The 20,116-nt window shown below is 40.7% G+C and overlaps 1 protein-coding gene across 1 annotated transcript; it reads right to left on the minus strand.

The window, feature by feature from the left end:
• Positions 1-1,667: 1,667 nt before the first annotated feature.
• Positions 1,668-17,149, minus strand: fez1 (fasciculation and elongation protein zeta 1 (zygin I)). Its single transcript, XM_041051648.1, has 10 exons — positions 16,959-17,149; positions 13,432-13,803; positions 10,051-10,138; positions 6,369-6,455; positions 5,062-5,227; positions 4,488-4,801; positions 3,794-3,874; positions 3,219-3,294; positions 3,054-3,119; positions 1,668-2,704 (listed from the first exon to the last, which is right to left on the minus strand). Exons 2-10 carry the CDS (start codon positions 13,770-13,772, stop codon positions 2,688-2,690), a joined length of 1,236 nt encoding a protein of 411 aa, XP_040907582.1. The 5' UTR covers positions 13,773-13,803; positions 16,959-17,149; the 3' UTR covers positions 1,668-2,687.
• Positions 17,150-20,116: the final 2,967 nt, after the last annotated feature.

Raw genomic sequence — 20,116 nt, forward strand, 5'->3', positions numbered from 1 at the left:
CATTTGAGCTTCCTTCACAGACTCATTCTGAATATTGCCATCTGTTTGACACAAAGCTTGACAGGACGGTGACAGCAAAACGTAGCTGTATCTGGAAGCTGTGATGGTTTTGTATTGTTCTGAAAACATTAGAGCAAAAGGGAAAGATTTGATGTGGGAAGCTGAAAGTGCTGAGGAATTTATTTTGACGGGCAGGACTCATTACAGTCTTTACAGCTACAGTTAATAGACTCACTGTTAACTTGTGAATGAGTCTTTTAAAAAAGTGTACATGATGAATATTAAAAATGTATTCAAGACAAACCTTTATTTTTATACAGTAATGTATGAAAGCACATGAGCAGAATTTATTAATAGTAAATGTTGATAGTTTTATGAACTAAAAAAGTGCTCACTGTTGGTGAGTTGTCAGCCATGATGGATTGTATTACTACTGTGGACAAACTGGTGACCAAACGTGCTTATTTATACAGTAGGCCTAAACTGTGGACATTAATGTGCAGTGCGCACTTGTATCCTTCATATTTATGTTCATGGAAAATGCTTTGTATAATATTTTCAATTAAATTACAAATGACCAGGTGTGTGTGTGTGTGCGCGAGTGTGTGTGTTTTCAAAACTTTCCAAAATGTCCATTTTTAAAATAATTTAGTCTGATAGACGTACAGCTTGGAGGTCCTGTATACTTAATATATATTTCACTTGAGTTTACTGTTTGACTTTCTTACACACTCCCAGAGGTGAGCTTAAGATTGGAACTTAGCCACTAGAGGGCAGCAAAGTTGGTCTAAGTCAGACAGAGGTACAATAAAGGAACAATCCTAGTGTTAAACTGAACCCTCTAACACCACTCACCTGATGCAACACATACTTTTTCTGACAATTCTAATAATAAATATTTTAAATTTGACACATTTTACCAATGATAAAACCTGAGGAGCTGAAGAAGAATGATGTGGTATTGTAGGGTGGGACACCCCTTTCAGGAAGGAGACTGCTAATAGCACAGTGCCACAAGAGGAAAAGATAAATGTGCGTAACGCATCATGTGCATGAATTTCATCAAAAGCATAACTGATTATTCAGAGACATGTTTTATTTTTAAATCTATTCCAAAACTGTTTTTACATTTGTTGCCTCAATGTCCTGCAGTTATTAGGACAATACGCACAATGCTCAGTGACGGAGATGTACTGTGAAGCAAAATGATGACCCTGGTCGCCATGGTACTTTCACTGGTCAACAAATGTGGAAAGGATCAGATCAAGCATTCGGGTCTCTTTACTTTTGGGACATCAATATATAACTTATTAAAGTGTGATTTGGAAATTCAAAGCCTTCAGGTCACAAACCCTAAGAATGGACTTTATAGCAAAGTAGGACACAAGTTTAGTTTAGTCATTAAACTTTTGAAATGTACATTGTTACCCTGAATCTGTGAATGTTTGCACATTCACAGATTCAGGGTTTTTCATTGAGGGGGCGTAGATTTCATTTTAAGAATGTTTAACTGGTCAGTTGAACATTTTTGTGGTAAAAACATATCAGACACAAATCATTATTCCAACTGATTGATTTTATGTGTGCTAACATATGTATGTTCAACTTTTCACCTGATAAAGACAGAAAGAAACTCGTGCACACATTTGGGTAGAATGTTTATTAGAATTTGCGATTAGCGATGTAACATTCACCTACATGGCGCAAAGGAAGTCATAAATATGCTAATATGCAAATATGCACGCCTTTTATTGAAATGAGCTCATCTCATCAGGGGATGATATATCCAAGGAAACTCAGTGATACACCTCCACGTGGCTGAACAGGGTGGAATGCACAGAAGCCTGTTGCTCTGATGACAGTAAATAAAATAGAAAATCGGTAACAGAGTTTATATCAAATAGTTAGATACAAATCAAAAGAAATTACAAAAAAGTCAGAAGAGCACTGGATATCAGATAGTGAAACAAAAAGTAAAGGAAACAAAACAAAAAAACAGCTCTGTAATGCACTGCACCCGTAATAGTTGTGTGTTTCTTTTCTATTCACATGGAGCTACAGTACTAAGTTGGCAGAAAAAGGTGCATGGCTTTTGTATTCAAATGAATCATTTTCATCTGAAACGGTACAGGAAGATGATCGTTGTAGATGCAGTATGGCATTTCTCATTTATCTAACTGTGTGGTCCTGATGAATCAATGAGAAAAACAATCAACTCTGGTTAAAAGGGTCAGTTCGTGAGTAATAATAAAAAACTTGGCAACATTGAAATTTTGTTAGAGGAAACAAAGAAAAGGAAAGAAAGAAGGAGAGAAATGAAGGAAAAGAAAGCAGTGATAACACTGTATCCCTGTAACAAAGTGGTGTTGTGATCATTAACAACATGTCATGCTCCATTAGTGAAGTCCTTCGAAATTGGACTGACCATCCCACTTGTTTAAGTATTCAGATGGCAGCCGTTCTGGGGGTCTGGCCTGAACTTAATGTGCAGGAAGGGGAGACGGTGAGCTCAGCAAAAGGCAGTAGTCGTAGTTGAGGTGAATACGATAATGTCGATGGTGAGGATCCATGGTTGATAATGGTAAAAGAGGGGACGTCATGCAGCTTGGGCCAGAGGCGAGGAGGGTTGGAAAGGTCCTCAGGGAAGAATTCTCCGTCACACTGTGGCCCCCTGGCATGTCGGTGCTTTAGGTAGGACACAAAACTAGACAGGAAAAAAACAGTGGAGGATGATGTTACATCTCTACTGGATTAGATATAACAAAGTTACATTAATGTAGTGATTCTCACAGCAAAATGAGGAAGTTCATTTTCACAATAACTGAATTACTGGACAATATTCCAATTAGAGACCAAAACCTTGACTGTTGTGATTGTGTTTGCTTAATTCTCATCTTCCCCTGTTGTGTGTAATAAGCTACACCAGTCAGCAGAAGAGCTGGGTTTTGTTCAGTTAACTAAAAAGAACTGAAACCTGTTTGGTTGTTGAACCACTGACTGTTTCTTCACCAGTCACTTTGTAAAAGCAGCAAAACCTGTGTTGTTGTGTTTACCTTTCAATATGTAGTCAGTTAGCAGTGTAGGCACCTTCTCACTGTCTTCCTTCATGGCATAAAGAACTAGGTGGAAGAAACACAAAATGAGTCAGCTCTGGATAGACACTTTTTTTTCTGACCAGTAGTAATTATTACCACAAATGTTGTGGAGTGGACACTTACTTTTTGTGAGCATCTGCAGGTCATCAACAGATGGAGGGGTCCCTTTCTTCTCATATGGAATAACTGTGTTTAGATACTGAAAATAAAGTCAAGGCTCAGAGGATTTAAGAGGAAACTGGGATGTTTAAATGTGACGTTGTAAGTGTAATGATCTGGTTTTATTTATGTGGTAACGTGTTATTCAAAAGCAGATTGCTATCACTGTTAATGGTACAGCACAGGCTCAAAGGACTTAAAGCGATATGCATTTGCTTTAATATCCTGAGTTAGATGACTCATGTCTGTCCTTCAAATACGGAGCTGGACGCAGGAGACAATTAACTTAAAAGGACAAAACATAAAAAAAATATCCAGTATGAATTAAACAAAGATATAAGACATTGTCAGCTAAGAGGTGCTGGTTTATGTGGATTTTATTTTCCTTTGGGCAGAGCCTGTTTACAGTGGCAGTTCTTGGCAAGAAAGTGTAACAGTTACCTTAAAAGTCAATGGACGGTCTGTCCACTGCAAACAACTGAGCTGTTTTCACTGAGTAACAAATTAACACAAAGCACTATTTTGACCTTTGACCTTACCTGTTTCTCATTCCCTGTGCTTCCAAACGTCTGTCTGATGCCCGTCTGCAGGATGCTGGACAGTCCCTCCATGCTGAAACGCTGCAGGTCGCAACACACACACCCACATATTTCAGCATTTCACACAAACCATGCTGGTGATCAACTTTTAGTCTTATTGTTTATGTTGCGTCTGCATCATTATGTCATCTGTACATTCACATTACTTCAGTAATGCAGCCTCAGGTACCCAGGAGTCACCAGCATTGCGGCTGTGATTTATATGGAGGCAAAATCCATTAGGTTGTTTCTCTGTTACTGGACAGGAGTGGAATGGACTGGCCTGTTACTGTATGAAGACAATGGGTCACCTCCACTTTAGGATCTTTCCTGGAAGATACTTTAGAGGCTAATGGACCTGAGATCCATTATGCTAACAGTCAGAGGAAGAGGGAAGAGGGAAAGCTGTCAGACACTGTGGTTTCACCTTTCTCTAATTTCCACTGGAGGGATTAAACATGGAGGTTTTAGGCAAACCTAATGGAGGCAGACACATACATTTTGGCATAATTACCTCTGGAGTTGCGACACTGATGAGAGTGAAAGTTTGTGAGACTGTGTGAAAGGGCCTAAGTTTATGGCACACACAGACACACATGCACTCATATAATGTAAATAATTAAAAAGTGGCCATCCTTCCCTCGCTCCCTCTCACCTTGACAGGCATGCTCCCTGTCTTCTCCGTGCGTCCCGTGGAGCCTGTGGTCCCTGCGTTGACAGGTTGCGTCCCTCCACCCTGCAGGCTCAGGGCCTTGTCTCGGCGTCGGCGTTTGCTGCTGTCTCTTTGCTCCTTCTGCCTGTTCTGCACCTCCATCAGGGCTGTGATGAACGTGTTCTTCACCTCTTTTTCAAACTCCAGCTCGTCACGCCGAGCCAGCTGGCTGACCAGCTCCTCTGAGTACTCACGGATGGCGGCCTCCACCCGGTGCAGCAGCTCGACCAGTGCAGAGCTGGGCATCAGGCTCAGGCCTGCCGAACAGATGAATGGGGAGTGAGGGACAGCTGGGTGTTGCATTTTTTGGCTACTCAGTTGGCTGAAGTGAGCGTGGCTACTGAAATAACATTTAATATTTGTCATTGACCATGGTGTCAATGTACTCATCATAACCAGCCCTCCTGTTAGCTCTTGCTGTTGTTGTTGCCTGTTTACATCCTGCACAGCAGGAGTGAACAAGTTGCTCTTAACAGCTGCTGCCAAAGTGTCAGGAATTTGCATTAATCAGTTTTACCTTCATAGGAGCAGTTGTTGTTGGAGGCCTGTGACAGCTGCCTGATCTCCTCCAGCAGGGAGGGGCTGGTCCTGGGGGAGCAGTGGCTGCTCTCCTCCTCATCTTCCTCCTCAGTTTCTCCAGGATCTGGAGAGTTCTCCATCATCTCAACTATCTCCTCAATGACCTACGAAAGTGAGAGAGAGAGAGAGAGAGAGAGTTAGATGGAGGGATGTAGGGAGACGGGTGAATGGACAGGAAAGTGATTAGGAGACAGAAGTAAAAACACACATCCATAACCGTCCATTTGTCAGTAGAGTGTGGCCAGTTAAATGCCAAAAGCCTCCTCTATACGTGTACATATCACTCTTGAATCCATTAGTGATGTCTACACAGGCTGAGTTGGATTTTGGCAGGCATCTGTTTAAACTCCTATATCAGCATGATGTAAGGAGCATCCAGCACTCCACGCTTTCATACATGCTTTCATGAATAGATTTTTTGGACTTGATAAAAAAGAAGTCATCCAAACATTGGTCCATGTGCTCTCTACAGTGACTGTTCCTTCTAAAGCTGCTACAGGCCACAGCTGGAAAAACATTTCAGCCTTATGCTTCTGATCTGTTATGGTTAAGGTTTGGTTAGGTTTAGGGAAAGATAATGGTTTACTGAGGTAATGGAAACACTGTGGTTTGGGTTCAAATTACAGAACTACTTTGTTGAGGTTAGGGGACCTTAGTCGCCGTGGTGGTTACGTGTGGTTAAGGTTAGGGAACAAATGCGGTCATGGTTAAAAGAAACCAACATTGACTTGAGGTAGGAAACAGGAAACAAACCACATTAAAGTCTGATGTTTTATTCACTCATTCACCCCAACCTCCTCCCTCTGTAGAATTCGTGGGTCCATAATAATGTCACTTGATTTTTTCACCTGGCAGACAACAGTCATTATTCCTCTGGCCACTAGGGGGCTCCCAAAGCAGCTTGTAAACAACAAAGATTGCAAAAATACATAATAGTAGTCTGAAAAATGTGATATAAATAGATGAATCCACGTTGTTAAACTATGTAAAAACTCCTAAAAGTATATCATGGTAAATCCAACAAACAAAATAACTGTGAACAAAAATGCACCAAGGTGTGAAAAGTGAAGAGGACCCAACAACATTCTCAGAACAGGCTCATGTTACTGCTCTTTTTTTCTCCTCATCAAAAACAGGACACAGACAAACTGCTGTTTGATCGGAAACACACACACACACACAGGCACACACACGCATGCACACACACACACACACACACACACACACACACACACACACACACACCTGATCAGCTGTGATGAGAGGCTCTTCATTCAGGCATTTGGCATTGTCGTTCTTCTCGTTCATCTCTTCCTCCTCTTTTTCGTGGATCTGCAGAATGTGGGATGAAACATAAGACAACAACCAAACAACAAAGAAAAGGACTACTACAGTCATGTTTCACTAAAAACTGGAATGAAAAACTAAATCCATAATAACTTTCAGATCAGTCTGGGATTGCACGTCTTTGGAAGGATCATGCTCAAATATTTGAAAGGTTTGAAATTATTTATTATTTTAAACAATTAACCATTCTAGATATAAAATTGTTTCAGTGCATACTTTATTTATGTACTTGTCTGCAATATTTGACTTTGATACAGTTTTGATGGTGATGTTAACTGTAAGATGAAGAAACGTGACAGTGGGTCTAGTGATAGCAGTGGCAGATGTTTGGTTCAGACTGAAAAATCTAATCAACTCCTCTATTGGATGAAATTTACAGCAGACATTCTTGTTCCATTCAGGATGAATCTAAATCCCTTTGGTGATATTAATATATATACCTCTGATATTAATATACTTATACTTATACCATCATTAGGTCAATAGTTTAGTTTTTTTGCAAATGTTAGCATACCAATTTGCTGAGATGATGAACATGATTAATATTATACACAGAAAAAATGTTTCATTGAATTTACTCAATTTTAATGTTGAAAGTGGTTGCACGCAATACATTCATCTAAATCTAGACATATTTTTTAAGTTGGCTGTACTAGTAATTTCAAATAAATTATAGAAGCACTTTTGGCACAAAAATTCTGAGCATTTGTTACTTTTTTGTATTTCCTTAGTAATTCTAACTAAGCCCATGTTTAATTTACTTAAATTCATTATGTAATTCATATATTGTGGTTACATAATTTGTTATTGTGCTTTAAATTAAATTGTTTTATTCTACATTATGTAAAATATTTTAATTCAATTCACAATTTTATTTAAAACTATCAAAATGCATATGTAGATGTGGGGGTGGCCGAGAAACCCGGTATACAACAATGAGTTGTGGCAGTCTGGAGCAATTCCCAATTCCATTTTATTTGACAAAAAAAAAATGGAGTCTTGTTCAAAAACTCCACAGTAAAAAATGCACATTGGGCCAACCAGAAAGATAAAAGTAAGCAAAAAGGGGGGAAAAAATTCTCAAGAGCACTTCTCAAGAAGAATCAAAATAATTAAATTGTTTTATGCTACTGTCACAGGGAGACCCCGTGCACTAAAGTAAGGCACATGTGCTACACGTGTGCCTTACATGTGCTCTTTCTCAGGTAGATTTTATCAGAATGTTGATCCTGGTGTGAAGTGCTGGTGGTGATGTGTGTGGTATGAACATTTGGAGGAAGGGGTGAAGGAGAGAAGTCACACTGTGATCGTGTGTTTGATTTATTGAATTTAAATTGTGTTGACCTGTCTCCTTTGTTGCACTTCTTCCTCTGTCAGACCAGGAACAGCCAAACCTGAGCTGGAGCGGTCCATTTGGTTAAATAGGGGGGTTCACAGGGGAAGAAACCAAGTGTGGTAGAGTGGGAGGGGTGTTTTTGTCTTTTGTGGTGAAATGACCTGTATAAGTATCTTGTTTAAAAAGAAATATGTGTTTTTAAAGTAAGTTTAACTGAACTTCTATTTGATAATATGTTTTTTAGTATTGGGATTATTGTAAGTGTGCTGGAAGAGATAATTGATATTGATTTCTTGGTGCAGTCCACCAGTATAAAAGCGAGGAGGCTGTGGTGGCCGGAGCCTAAAGGAGAGAAGCACAGCTCCTGAACACAGCTCCAGATTATAGCTCCTGCCATGGGCCCAAACTTTAAGGGTATAACCAGAAAGGCAGTTTAGAGCCAATTCTTTTGTTCTGTATTATTTTGATTCTTCTTGAGAAGAGCTCTTGAGAATTTTTTTTTTCCCTTTTTTGCTTACTTTTATCTTTCTGGTTGGCCCAATGTGCATTTTTTACTGTGGAGTTTTTGAACAAGACTCCATTTTATTTTGTCAAATAAAATGGAATTGGGAATTGCTCCAGACTGCCACAACTCATTGTTGTATACCGGGTTTCTCAGCTACCCCCACATCTACATATGCATTTTGATTGTTTGAAATAAAATTGTGAATTGAATTAAAATATTTTACATATGTAGAATAAAACAATTTAATTTAAAGCACAATAACAAATTAGCTAACCACAATATATGAATTACATAATGAATTTAAGTAAATTAAACATGGGTTTAGTTAGAATTACTAAGGAAATCAGAGTAACAAATACTCAGAATTTTTGTGCTGAAACTGCTTACATAATTTATTTGAAATTACTAAAAAATATTAAGTACAGCCAACTTAAAAAATATGTCTAGATTTAGATGAATGTATTGTGTGCAACCACTTTCAACAATAAAATTGAGTAAATTCAACAAAACATTTTTTTCAGTGTACACTCTAAACTTCAGCATGTTACTGTGGGCATGTTAGCAAGGCTATAGAGTCTTAGTCCTATTATGAAAGTGCCCACAGAGCTCATCTCTGCTGCTAATTATTGACACAGAACGATAGTGAGACAGTTCATGAAACATTTGCTGAAAAATCCACAGCTCACAGGAAGCAGACATATTCTGTGTCTCTGTTATGTTTGAAACAAATAGAATAACCTTGTTAGAACAGGCAGTTAAGGGCAATGTGGCAGATGATTGTACAATATCCACAGAAATAAAGAAAATGCCTTCATCTGAATGGAGGTACTGTAATTTGTGAAATATTTATTTTTAAACAAGGGAGACTTCGAGCAAATGGAATGAAACTGGAGTTAAAACATGAATACTATGGTGCATTCTCACAACAACCTTCTCCCTCTGGGACGAAAACGTCTGCTCTGGCCTTGACCAGTCCAAACATGGCCTAGACTGCTAAGTGCCTGCTGTAGAGTAGTATGTGACAGCCAATTAAGGGAGAGGAGGAAGAGGCAGACCTCTGCTGAATGGCAGACCAGTCAAGGTTGGTCAAGCATGTCTTCAAGTGTGAGCATGAGATTAAGCATGAGAAAGAATGAGCCAGTGAGCTGCTCAGTTTACCACCTCAACATGAAAAACAATGACACATTGTTTTAGTCCTTTCATTCACACATATCTAAACCCACAGCAAGAGAATCTGTTAAACTAGAGGAACAGACATTAGTGAACATTTATTCAACCATTTGTATCCAGTGGAATAAAAGATAAGTGCTGAAATGCCTCCTTATCTAAAAATACAGATTACAGTGGATCTCAGAATCAGTTGTCCATTTATGGTCAGTTGCTTTTGAGGCACAGTTTCATGCCAACTAAATAATATCACATTGTACAGAATGTTTTTTCAACATTCATATGGTTTGTACAACAATAGTACTAAACTACTTCTGAGGACATGTAAATTGAATGCAAACCAAACATAAGTGAGTTGGATAAAAGAATGAAAAGGAATAGGAAATTAAATGTCAGTAAGAGAGGCATTTTAAAACATGTCACTTTTTGTTAGGTAAAGAAAATCATGTTTAATTCACATGTCCAAAATCAAAAGGGAAGTTTACTTACTGGTGATTGATTTTTTTTAATTACAGGCCTAATTGCACATTTCCCAGATATAAACCACACAGAAAGATGTGGATGACATTTACCTCCTGGTCAGAAAGATTGCCGTTGAGTCCCTCTGAGTCGGGGCCGTCCCAGGTGGAGATGTAGTTGTCAGTTAGAGCATCCCACACACTGAAATTACACACAAACACATACATGTACACATGTAGGTAAGTGAGGCAACATTCAGGTACCACAAACAAACATCAAAAAGAAGCACCAAAAAAACCCCCCACTATTTTTGGCCTTAGCTTTAAAGGCTGTCTGCTATTTTAAGCTGGTGGATCCACACATGATGTGGTTAGACCGTTATATAATAACATTAGACCAGAGTTTGGTGTGTTGTTTTATCTCCCTGCTTATAAAGGCGGTCTACTCAGCCCTGTCTTCAGCAGCCTGCAACTCAGTCAATATTTCAATGTGACAAGTCAATGATGTTGGTCAATGTGCAGAGCTGGAGGCTGCAGAGGAACAATGCACAACAGAAAAAAAAACACAGCTTACTACTCGTTAAAAGGTATCCTTAGCAGAGATTTAGATAAAGCTTCTCACATCATTGTGCCAGTGGTCTCTGACTGCAACCGGAGCAAGTGTCTGTCTGAGTAGGAATGACATAAAACTGGAAGAGAAGTCTCCTTTGTCTCAAAGCCTTTGTGTTTTTTTTTTCTTCCTCCAGTCAGAGGCTGGTTCAGGCCTGCTCTGCTCCCAGTGGCACTGCCCACACCCGGTCACACAGTGGACGCCATTGAGTTCACATCTTACCTCACCAGCCATGTCTGCGTGCCACAGATGCAAGCACCAGCACATAAACAGGCTCAGAGTTTCAATACACTTAAGCCTAAGTAAGTTAAACTAAGCAATACAACATGTAGGCAGTCACCAGAGTGAAATAAATGACTCTATAAACTCTATAAAATGCTTTTTCCTCTTTTATGTGTGAGATGTTAGACCAGAGAATTAATTTTGTGCTAAGATTTGTTTTGCCTGATTAGACAAGATGATCACATCCTGTAAACAGACTATTGTTTGGCTGCCATGTATCCAGAGGAACCTGCCAATGCCATCGTCATATGCACACTGAAAAAAAGCTGTCAGATAACACAGACACTGAGAGGTACAGCAGCTGGTCTGAATTTCTTGTTTTTCTCTTGTAATCTTTTACTCCCCTGTAGTGCAGTTTAAACTGCATTTGCATGAAGCTATGGTAAACAAAAGAACTTGAACTTAAATTCAGAATACTGCTGAGCTTGAAGATGTATATGTTTAGCACCATAAAATCCAATTTACATTAGTCTAGGATTTATTTTTAAAAAAAAATGCATGTAACACACAGCACAGCTGATAATACAAAATAAACTTCTATCATGACACTTTTTTTTTTACATAAATGTCAAACGTCCTTCAAATGAAACTGATCAATAACATATAACTGACCAAAACACCTCAGTGCAAACTACAACAGCACATGAACACCACACGCTGCCTGCGTGACACAGGGACACGATTTGGTCATCTGGCTGGCAGGAACTGGAGCTCCGTGTTACAAAGCAGTCCTGCTGTGTTTGTTGGCCTGCAGCAACCGAAGAGAAATCCTTCTGTTTAATATTCTAGTTCTGTAACAGCTTGTGGGACTCGCTCATATCTGGGTTTTTAATCAGGCAGGGATTAAGCCAAAATGTGTGACAGACTGTTTTAAACCTAACTGCAGATTTAGATTTTGAGAATATTCTGTGGGTCTGTGTCCTTCCTGATTTAAATGAGTCATTTTAAATCAGACTCCTCCACTGAAAGGAGATCATTTTCCTATGTTCCGTAAAAAAACACAAGGTCCTCAGTGTTATGAACATCAGTACTGTCTAACTTTCTATTAATAGCTGCTTGTATTGTGTGTCAGAGTGGCACTGAGGTGAATAAATATTTAGTGAATGAGACTCACTTCATTTGAAATCACAGCATGGAGTGTTGGTGCAAGAACTGTTATGAAAAAGGAGGAACAATGAGGAGGAACAATGAGACATTGTTAACGGGACAAAGAGTCCAGAGGAGACTGGAGCAGTCGGTATGTTTGGCTGGAATATTTCTGTACTGGTTTCCTTATGTGTGTCACAGCTGTGTCTTAGGTTTATGTCTGAGTCATAACATGCAGATTAGTGTAGTCCTGTCAAACTCTATCCACCCACAGTCCTGTGTCCGCTGCTCAATAATCAGTCAAAGCATGAAGACGGGTTTCATTTTTACCAGCAATACATATATTGTTTGAGAAATCATGTCATTCCTCTCCAAAAACTCTCCACTCACACCTACAATCAGCCTATTTTTAGCCACACAGTGTGAGGACGTTTGTGTTTCCACCTCAGAGCCTGCGAGCAAAAGGAGGAGGATCTGGCAGTCAGCTGGTGGAGAGGCAGAGACAGAGACAGACCCACAGAGCCAAAGCCAACTGAGGCATACAACACTGCACAGTGAATAATTCAGCATGCAGCCCGACTGTTGGAGCTGGGGAGGGTGGGGTCATGCTGCTGATTGACTGGTTGTTTGGTATGTTGCCGTCTGTGTGTGGAAATATTTTGGCTTTTGTCGTGTGGGTCGCGCTGGGCTGCTGTTTTGGCCTCGACTGTGTGTGTGTGTGTGTGTGTGTGTGTGTGTTATAAATGGCAGCATAATGAGTAGGCTGGTGTGCGATTAACATAAAGAGCTGGAAGAGGAATAGGTTCTCGTTTCTGTGTGCTGAGAGTCTGGCTGTGGTATTTCATTATGTCACTATATTTGTTTTTCTTTTTTATCACTTTATTATTCTTCTCTTTGGCCATTGCTAACTTTGCAGCTTCCAGCAGCACCTCCTCTCTATCTCTCTATTTTACTGAGGCTAACACCCCTCCACCTCCTCCCTCACCTTCCTTGGATTAATGATGGCCCGGAGGTTGCAGAGAAGACCTGCTGTCCACATAACTCACCTTACTTCAGCCTCATCTTAACACGTCTGCCAATCGCTAATGAACAGGCTTGCTCCCCATGAGGGTGCTACCGGCGGGGTTTTGACCTGTGATGGGCCAGCACACTCCCGAGGGTCTGGGGTCATCCCCAAGATAATTTAACATCATAGGCTAAATGTAAACATGAAGATAATATTGATACAACTGGACCAAATCCAGCTGTTGTTTAAGACCGTGGGCCTGTTATTTCTCACATGGTATCTCTTTTTCTCTCTATAGAACACACACACACACACACACACACACACACACACACACACACACACTAATTCACAGTTACTCAGCGTCTTAGAAGGTTGAACCCTCTGTATCAGATCCATTACGACTTCAGTTGTGCACAGTGCAGGTCTGCTGATGAAGGCTGAAAGCCCCAGAACACTGGGCCTCATGGAAACAGTTTTGTGTTGCACAGTATTAACAGTGGTCACTCACTCTTCATCCTGCAGCCGCTCCTCATCCTCCTGGTTGTGCGACTGGTTGCGTATGGGTGCCAGGCCCTCCGTCTTGGTGTTGTAATTGTGGAAGCAGACATTGAGCTTCTCGTCAAACTCGTTGACCAGATCCTCCATCGACTTGAAGCTCATCATCTCGGAGAAGTTCTCCAGCTCAGAGAAGTCCTCCCGGGTGATGGAGGCCAGAGGGACGGTGGTGGTAGTGATGGTGGTGGTGGTGGAGTAAGAGGAGTGATCCAGCTCTGGTTGGTCCAGCTCATCCATCCGACAGGGCCGGAGATCCTCAAACTCCTCATCCAAACACACAAGAGGGGCTTCCATGGCGTCCCCCTGTCAGGTCAATGTCCGAGCCCTGCACAGAACAGAGAGGTGGTGAAGTGTTTAACGTATGGAGTCTGCTAAATCAGCACAGCTTATAAAACTGATGCATTAAGTTTCATCAGCATTTCCTCCATTAGACAAGGCCACTGCTGCAGTAAATGTGTTACATGTTTAAAGGAAAAGACCAGATCAGTCAAAGCACAAAAGTCTGTCACGATTTTTGTCTGTCCCCATCTGCTAAATTCACCAATATCCCAGAAGGGTTTATCTGGCGTCTCCTCAATCATGCCTGCCTCACCTCATGTGGAATGGCACCATGTTGTCTAGACAAAGAGGGGATAGAGGTAGATGTGCCAGAAGGGGACCAGGTCCCACAGGGAACCCAACCAGTTGGCTTTACTGGTAAACCACAGTTAATTAAGTGCCTCTACTGGGATTTAAATGATGAGGTTTCCAAGATTCTGGGACATGAAATTATAGTAAGCTTTGTCAAAGCACATCATGTTTGACAGTAAGGCTATTTTATAAAGCTGGTAAAGGGTTTTCTTTAGGGTTTTTGATGCTTACCTTTAGCTTCACTAAACACTGCCCTGAGAACAGCTTTCAACTTTCAGTGTCACTGTCACTGCCATTGTGTCCTTTGTGTCTTTGGTTTAGCCTGTCAAATAAGACAGCTTGGCACACCACTGAGGAGAGTGTCACCAAAGCTTGGTGCTTACAAGATGATGTATATTCAAATATTCCCTTTTAAAAACATTAAGCCTAAATGTGGTATCAGTTTGTTCTGTGTGTCAGAAAAATCTGATGTCCCCTCTGAGTTATTCTCAGTTTCCTTTGGTCAATAATTCTAGTTTATTAACTGGTGGAAAGTCTTTTGCTGTCCCACAGAGAGCTGAGAAATTAGCTCATACACTCTCTACAAAACACACAAGCCTCTTCTTTTTTTTCCTCTCTCTCTCTCTTTTTACAATTAAGGTCTTCAGTATGGTGACCCATGGCAAAAAATATTTACCATTATATCAATAAAATTGTATGTACCAGGAAAAAAATAAATAAATAATGCAATTTATTTTGAAAGCTCTTAAAACTGTTAAGACTTCAGACAGCCTGGAGTCTGAATATACTTTCTACCTTTTAATACTTCAATCAACTGGAGTAGTTTTGGAAAACCAATAAACTCACAAAACAGAATGCCTTCCTAATCCTTTTACACAATTCTCTTTAATCATAAGACACTGATAACAAAAGAAGAAGAACCTCTATTCTCACAGTATTTATTCAGAACAAGAAGCAGCCAGGAAACATGGGGTTTATGTTTCATGTAGTATGGAATATACTAAGAAATCAAATCACAGTAACTGTAGAAAAGTATGTTGGTTTTACGATAATACAAACCTTAAATGTACATTTTCAGCCTATGGATAAAACAATGTACCTGAAAAGCTTTGCTGGAGCTCATGAGAGCCAAACTGCCATCAGTTAATGAAAACTGAAATCTAATTTCATAAAACAGTGGGAAATAAAGGGTGTAGTCCTGTTAAAAAAAAAAAAAAAAAAAAAAAAAAGAAGCATCACTCGTCGCTCTGGTGGACTTAATGCTGCAGTGAGACTTTTAAGAGAAGTTGTGCTGCAGGTCAGGCCGTCTGACGCAGTGTAATTACAGTAGTGAGGCCTAAATTTCAGCCTGTGTGCTTTGCTGGACCGTGGCCTGGCGTAAGTGGGTGAGCACAGAGGAGTCCATTTAAAAACAAGCTTGTGCAAGCCTCTTCCTCCTCACCACAGCACTCAGCAAAGTGCTGCTCCCTCTACAGCCGGATATTGTTTTTCACAATCTCATCCTCTCTCTCTACAGCTTTCTTTTCTCTATATGTGTGTGTGTGTGTGTGTGTGTGTGTGTGTCCCTGCCATGTTTTTCTTTGTCTGTGTTTTTTTTAAACTGCATCCTTTACTGGCTTTCCTCTCACAGTATTTTTTAATTTGTAGACATGATTCATGCCCCGCCTCCTTTATGTGACAGTCACTGACAACTTGTGTCTGTCAAAAGATAGTTAACTTAAGGTCATTTGGTGTGCAACTTGAACATGGAGATCAGTAGCTGACTCTAACCTTGCCACAGGGACTCTTTGCCAGAGGTACCGGTGCACTGCTGCTTGAAAATTTGCCACGGAGAAAAAAAAAATCACGAATTCAATTTCCCCAACAGCACTTTCCAGTCATCCTGTGGCCGCTTTCTGTTTACTGCTGGGTCCATTTAGCAAAATGGACGCTGAAAATGCTGGAATATTTTTGTTCTAACAGAAGTGAGATGTGAAATCACAGCAGCCACGTTGCTGATGGGTGGTGTGGAGGTGTTTGAGATGTGCAGGTATACAGCATGTATTGAACATCTGCATAGTGTGTGTGTGTGTTTGGGATGTGTGTCAGCCTTTTTTGTATGTGACCTTCACAGAGAGAGGTGGTGGTGGACTCAGGTGCATTTCCCTCCTGTACAAGGATACAGGTATGAAAAAGAGCCAATCACAGGAGCTGATCAGAGGTCATTGACTGCCCCCATTTTACTGTGGGGAGGGATGACCACAACCATCACATCAAAAACTCACTGAACAAAAATTCTATTGCAGATTTTTAAAGCATATTTTTCTATTTTTTTCTCGGACGTGATAATGCTTGTCAATTTCTTGTACAGTGGTTTATTTAATATTTTGGACAAGAACAATGCCAACACGTCATATGCTATTAAAAAGAAAGCCTGATGTGGATCAGGAATATGAAATAACGTTACTGCTCATACCTGTCGTGGTCTGTGGCTCACTCACTGTCACACAGCAGGTATTTTTATTCATATTTGTATTGATAGTAGCTGTTAAATAGTTCAGTTTTTGTCCCACGTACATATAAGTGAAGAGCATCGGACTCAAATCAATATTCAGGCGGCCGTGGCAGAAATGGAAATCATTCAATCAGCAAGTCCATGTCATCAGCTCATCAGAGGAAGAAAAAAGAGGAGAGTGGGGGAGGGAGAGAAGAGCAGTGAGGAGAGAGGAAGGAGAGATGGAGGAAACCATGGTTACAAGGCAAGGATGGAGGGAAGACGATGCACAGCCAGGACCTCAGAGAGGTCAGGACTGAGAACGGGCATGGAAGAATGAACGGCAGGATGATAGGAAGAGTAAGAAGACAGATTACCTGCAGTGGACGAGCCGCTGTTTGCTATGGCTTGGTGTGTAGGCAGGACCCTCTTAGACGAGGAGAATCTGTGCCTAAGCCTTCCTTCGCAGCGACGGATGAGCAGCAGCAGTTACATTCATTCCACGGTGAAAGAGAGGAAAGAAAGACCAGGGAAGTAAAGATGGCAGCGTGGTCTGAGCTTTGGTCTGGATCCCTTCCCTCACCCGTTAGCCCACAGCCACCCTTATCTGTCCTCCCACAGCCCGTTGTTTTCCAATCAATAGGCATCCAGCCCAGCTCACACAGAGCCTGCGCACTGCCGGGCCTCTGACGATATCAGCTCACCCCTCCCTCCCTCCTTCCTTTCTTCCCTCACCATCCTCTCTTTCTCCCTTTGTCCCTGCCCCCTCCTCCCTCCCTCCCCGTATGCATTAATTCCCCAATATTCATGAGGAAAGAGGAGGAGGGGGAGGAGGAGCAGGAGGTTTGGGGGGAAGGAGATGGTTCTGTAGCAAGGTAGCACATTGTGTGTCTGCCTACCTTATACTTGTGCTATGTGACCAGCTTTTCCCCTGTTGTCTGCTTAGTCATTCTGCCACACACCTGAATGGAGTAAGAAGAGAATGGATTCTTTTGAACCATGTGCACAGAGAGAGAGAGAGAAAACACTTAGTGTACTGATTTAACTCTGTTGTACTCTAATAAACATTATATATCAGCTGAGGGGGACTCATCTTACACACCCAATCAGTGCAATACAGTAGTATTTATATAGCACCATATCATTACATACATTATCGGAGCACACTTTATAGAGTAAGGTCAAGACTTTAAAATATTATAGAGAGAAAACCAAAGGTTCCATCCGTAATAACAGCAATGATAGCTGTGTGCTGCTAAGCAGAGGTACTGTGATCTTAAAAGCCTGTGGTACATAGCCTGTTCATAAAGATACAGTTATCAGATCTAACATTAAAGTAAAAACACATCTGTGCCAGTTGTGGGGAGGAGGTAATGAATTTTCTCTACGTTAAAACTTTATTTGTAAAGAAGCTCACAAAGTCTGCACCACTGAGAGTTAAAGGAATACATGGCTCAACAGAGCTATGGCTTTTAGAACTGTAGAGTGCCAATTCCTTTCCAGCTTTTGCAATCTCTGCTTTAAAACATGCATTTGTGAATTGTACCACGGAGCCTCCTCTGATTCACTGTCTTCTTTTTCAGAGGGTGGACTGTGAGACTGGAGCTCTATCAACAACATCTTCAGCCTGTGAGGGGGGTACAGTTGAGATCAACACATGGCATTTAAGTAAATAACAGTGGAATTCCTTCCTTAAATTTACATTCTGAGAAAAGCCAGTTGAGTCTAAGAGTGAATTCAATGCAGAACTTCAGGCTGTTGCTGTCAGCATCCACATGAATGTTGAAATCACCCACTATAATGACTTTATCTGCACTAAACACAACAACACAAAGTGATTTATTTAGTATCAAACAGAACTTAACACCAAGTCTGGTTGTCTCTGTGAACATTCTCACTGCAGGCTTTATAAATCATAAGCTATTTATGGTATATGTCATTCATCACTTCCTTGTTGAGAGTTCATACTAAGATTTAAAAAAAAAAAAAAAAAATCAACTTTCTGCCACTTTTGTTTTAGAGTTGAGCTCCTAATAAAGCCTCTATGATTTGTGTACACTCCAAGCTGGTGATTAACACATGACTGAAAATGATCAGTGAAAAAATGATTTGTCTTCCCAAAATAGGTCATTTTAGAAATTGGCAAGCAGATACAAGCAGGCAAAGACAGACTGCTGCGGACTGAAGACGTCAGTGCACAGGAGGAGCAGTGCCTGCAGTTACACACTATGAAAAATAAAATCCAAAATCCAAAATCCTGTACTTACTACGCCTACATATCGAAGACCACACACACACACACACACAAGCGTGCACTGTGTGTCTGAACACACAATATGCAGTGCATGCCGTGTGTGTGTGTACAGACATTTCATCATCAGTGTGAAACACATCTTGGAAGCATCATGGCCAAATCAGCCAACACACACCAACTTCACTGGTCTCTGTGAGCAGCTGCTTCTCCCTCACTCGCACAACAAGAGAAAGGGGAGAAAAGGAAGAAAGGAGATCTGGCCTGTCAGAGGCCTCCCATTACTACAGCAACGTCGCTCACACAGCCCAGCATTGCATAGACGCTGGTTGCCATGGTTATGCTGTAATTGCACTGGCAAAGGAATTACTCCACAAGCAACAGGGGGAATAAGAAGGAGATAAATTTCATTTTCAACTACTGTATACACACCAGAGATGGCAGCTGCACATTCCTCCTAATATCTGCAGTGACAATTTGGTTATTAACGTGTTACATATTATTATTTAAATTGGCTGTGGTGAGTCATTGTCACAATATCTAACCAGTATCCACATCCAGCAATATAACATGGGTGGTTTATAACAACTGGTTGTAATTTGGATGGAAACAGATTAGGTGTGAGTTCAGGTGTCATTCCACTCAAACACTTCATTATCTGATTAGCATACCTTCAACCTGCTAACAAGCTTCTGCTGTGTTGCCCAAAACACTGGAACAGTAGCTGGGATTCTGAATTAAGCCTTCAAGAAAGGTGTTCCCTGCTTGTAAATCCCACATTTTGTAAGGATTAGAAGAGAACAGCAGCTCTGGCTTTACTTTACTTTACTGTGAACCTCAGCTGAGACACAAAAATCCCTTTATTCCGTTCTGAGGCCACAGTGTTACAGGAGTGACACTGACCTAGATTCATGTGCATTTGTCGCTGTGTCTTAACCTGACAAAGGATGGCAAAAAGAGAGGAAGTAAACAGATTAAAGAACACACACTCACACTGCAGCTGATGGTCTCCTGAGATTCACTCAGTTTGAGTTTACAGTACATTACATCCTTTATTGTGGCTGAATATTTTAGATAAACTTTAGCATGCAACAAAAATATAAAATGTAAATATGAAACTAGTATTTACATCCATGTGTGTCAGTAGGTGCACACTGTTTTTGTCCTGCCTTGTCAGTCTGTACTTTGCTGACATCTAGTGGTGATTACAGGGACATGATGTCGGACATGTCACTTTTTTCTTCCGCTGATGGAGGGAAAAAAAGAAAAGGAAAGAAAGAAAAT

The sequence above is a fragment of the Toxotes jaculatrix genome, chromosome 12 (genome assembly GCF_017976425.1).
Source record: "Toxotes jaculatrix isolate fToxJac2 chromosome 12, fToxJac2.pri, whole genome shotgun sequence".
In the NCBI taxonomy this organism is placed as follows: domain Eukaryota; kingdom Metazoa; phylum Chordata; class Actinopteri; family Toxotidae; genus Toxotes; species Toxotes jaculatrix.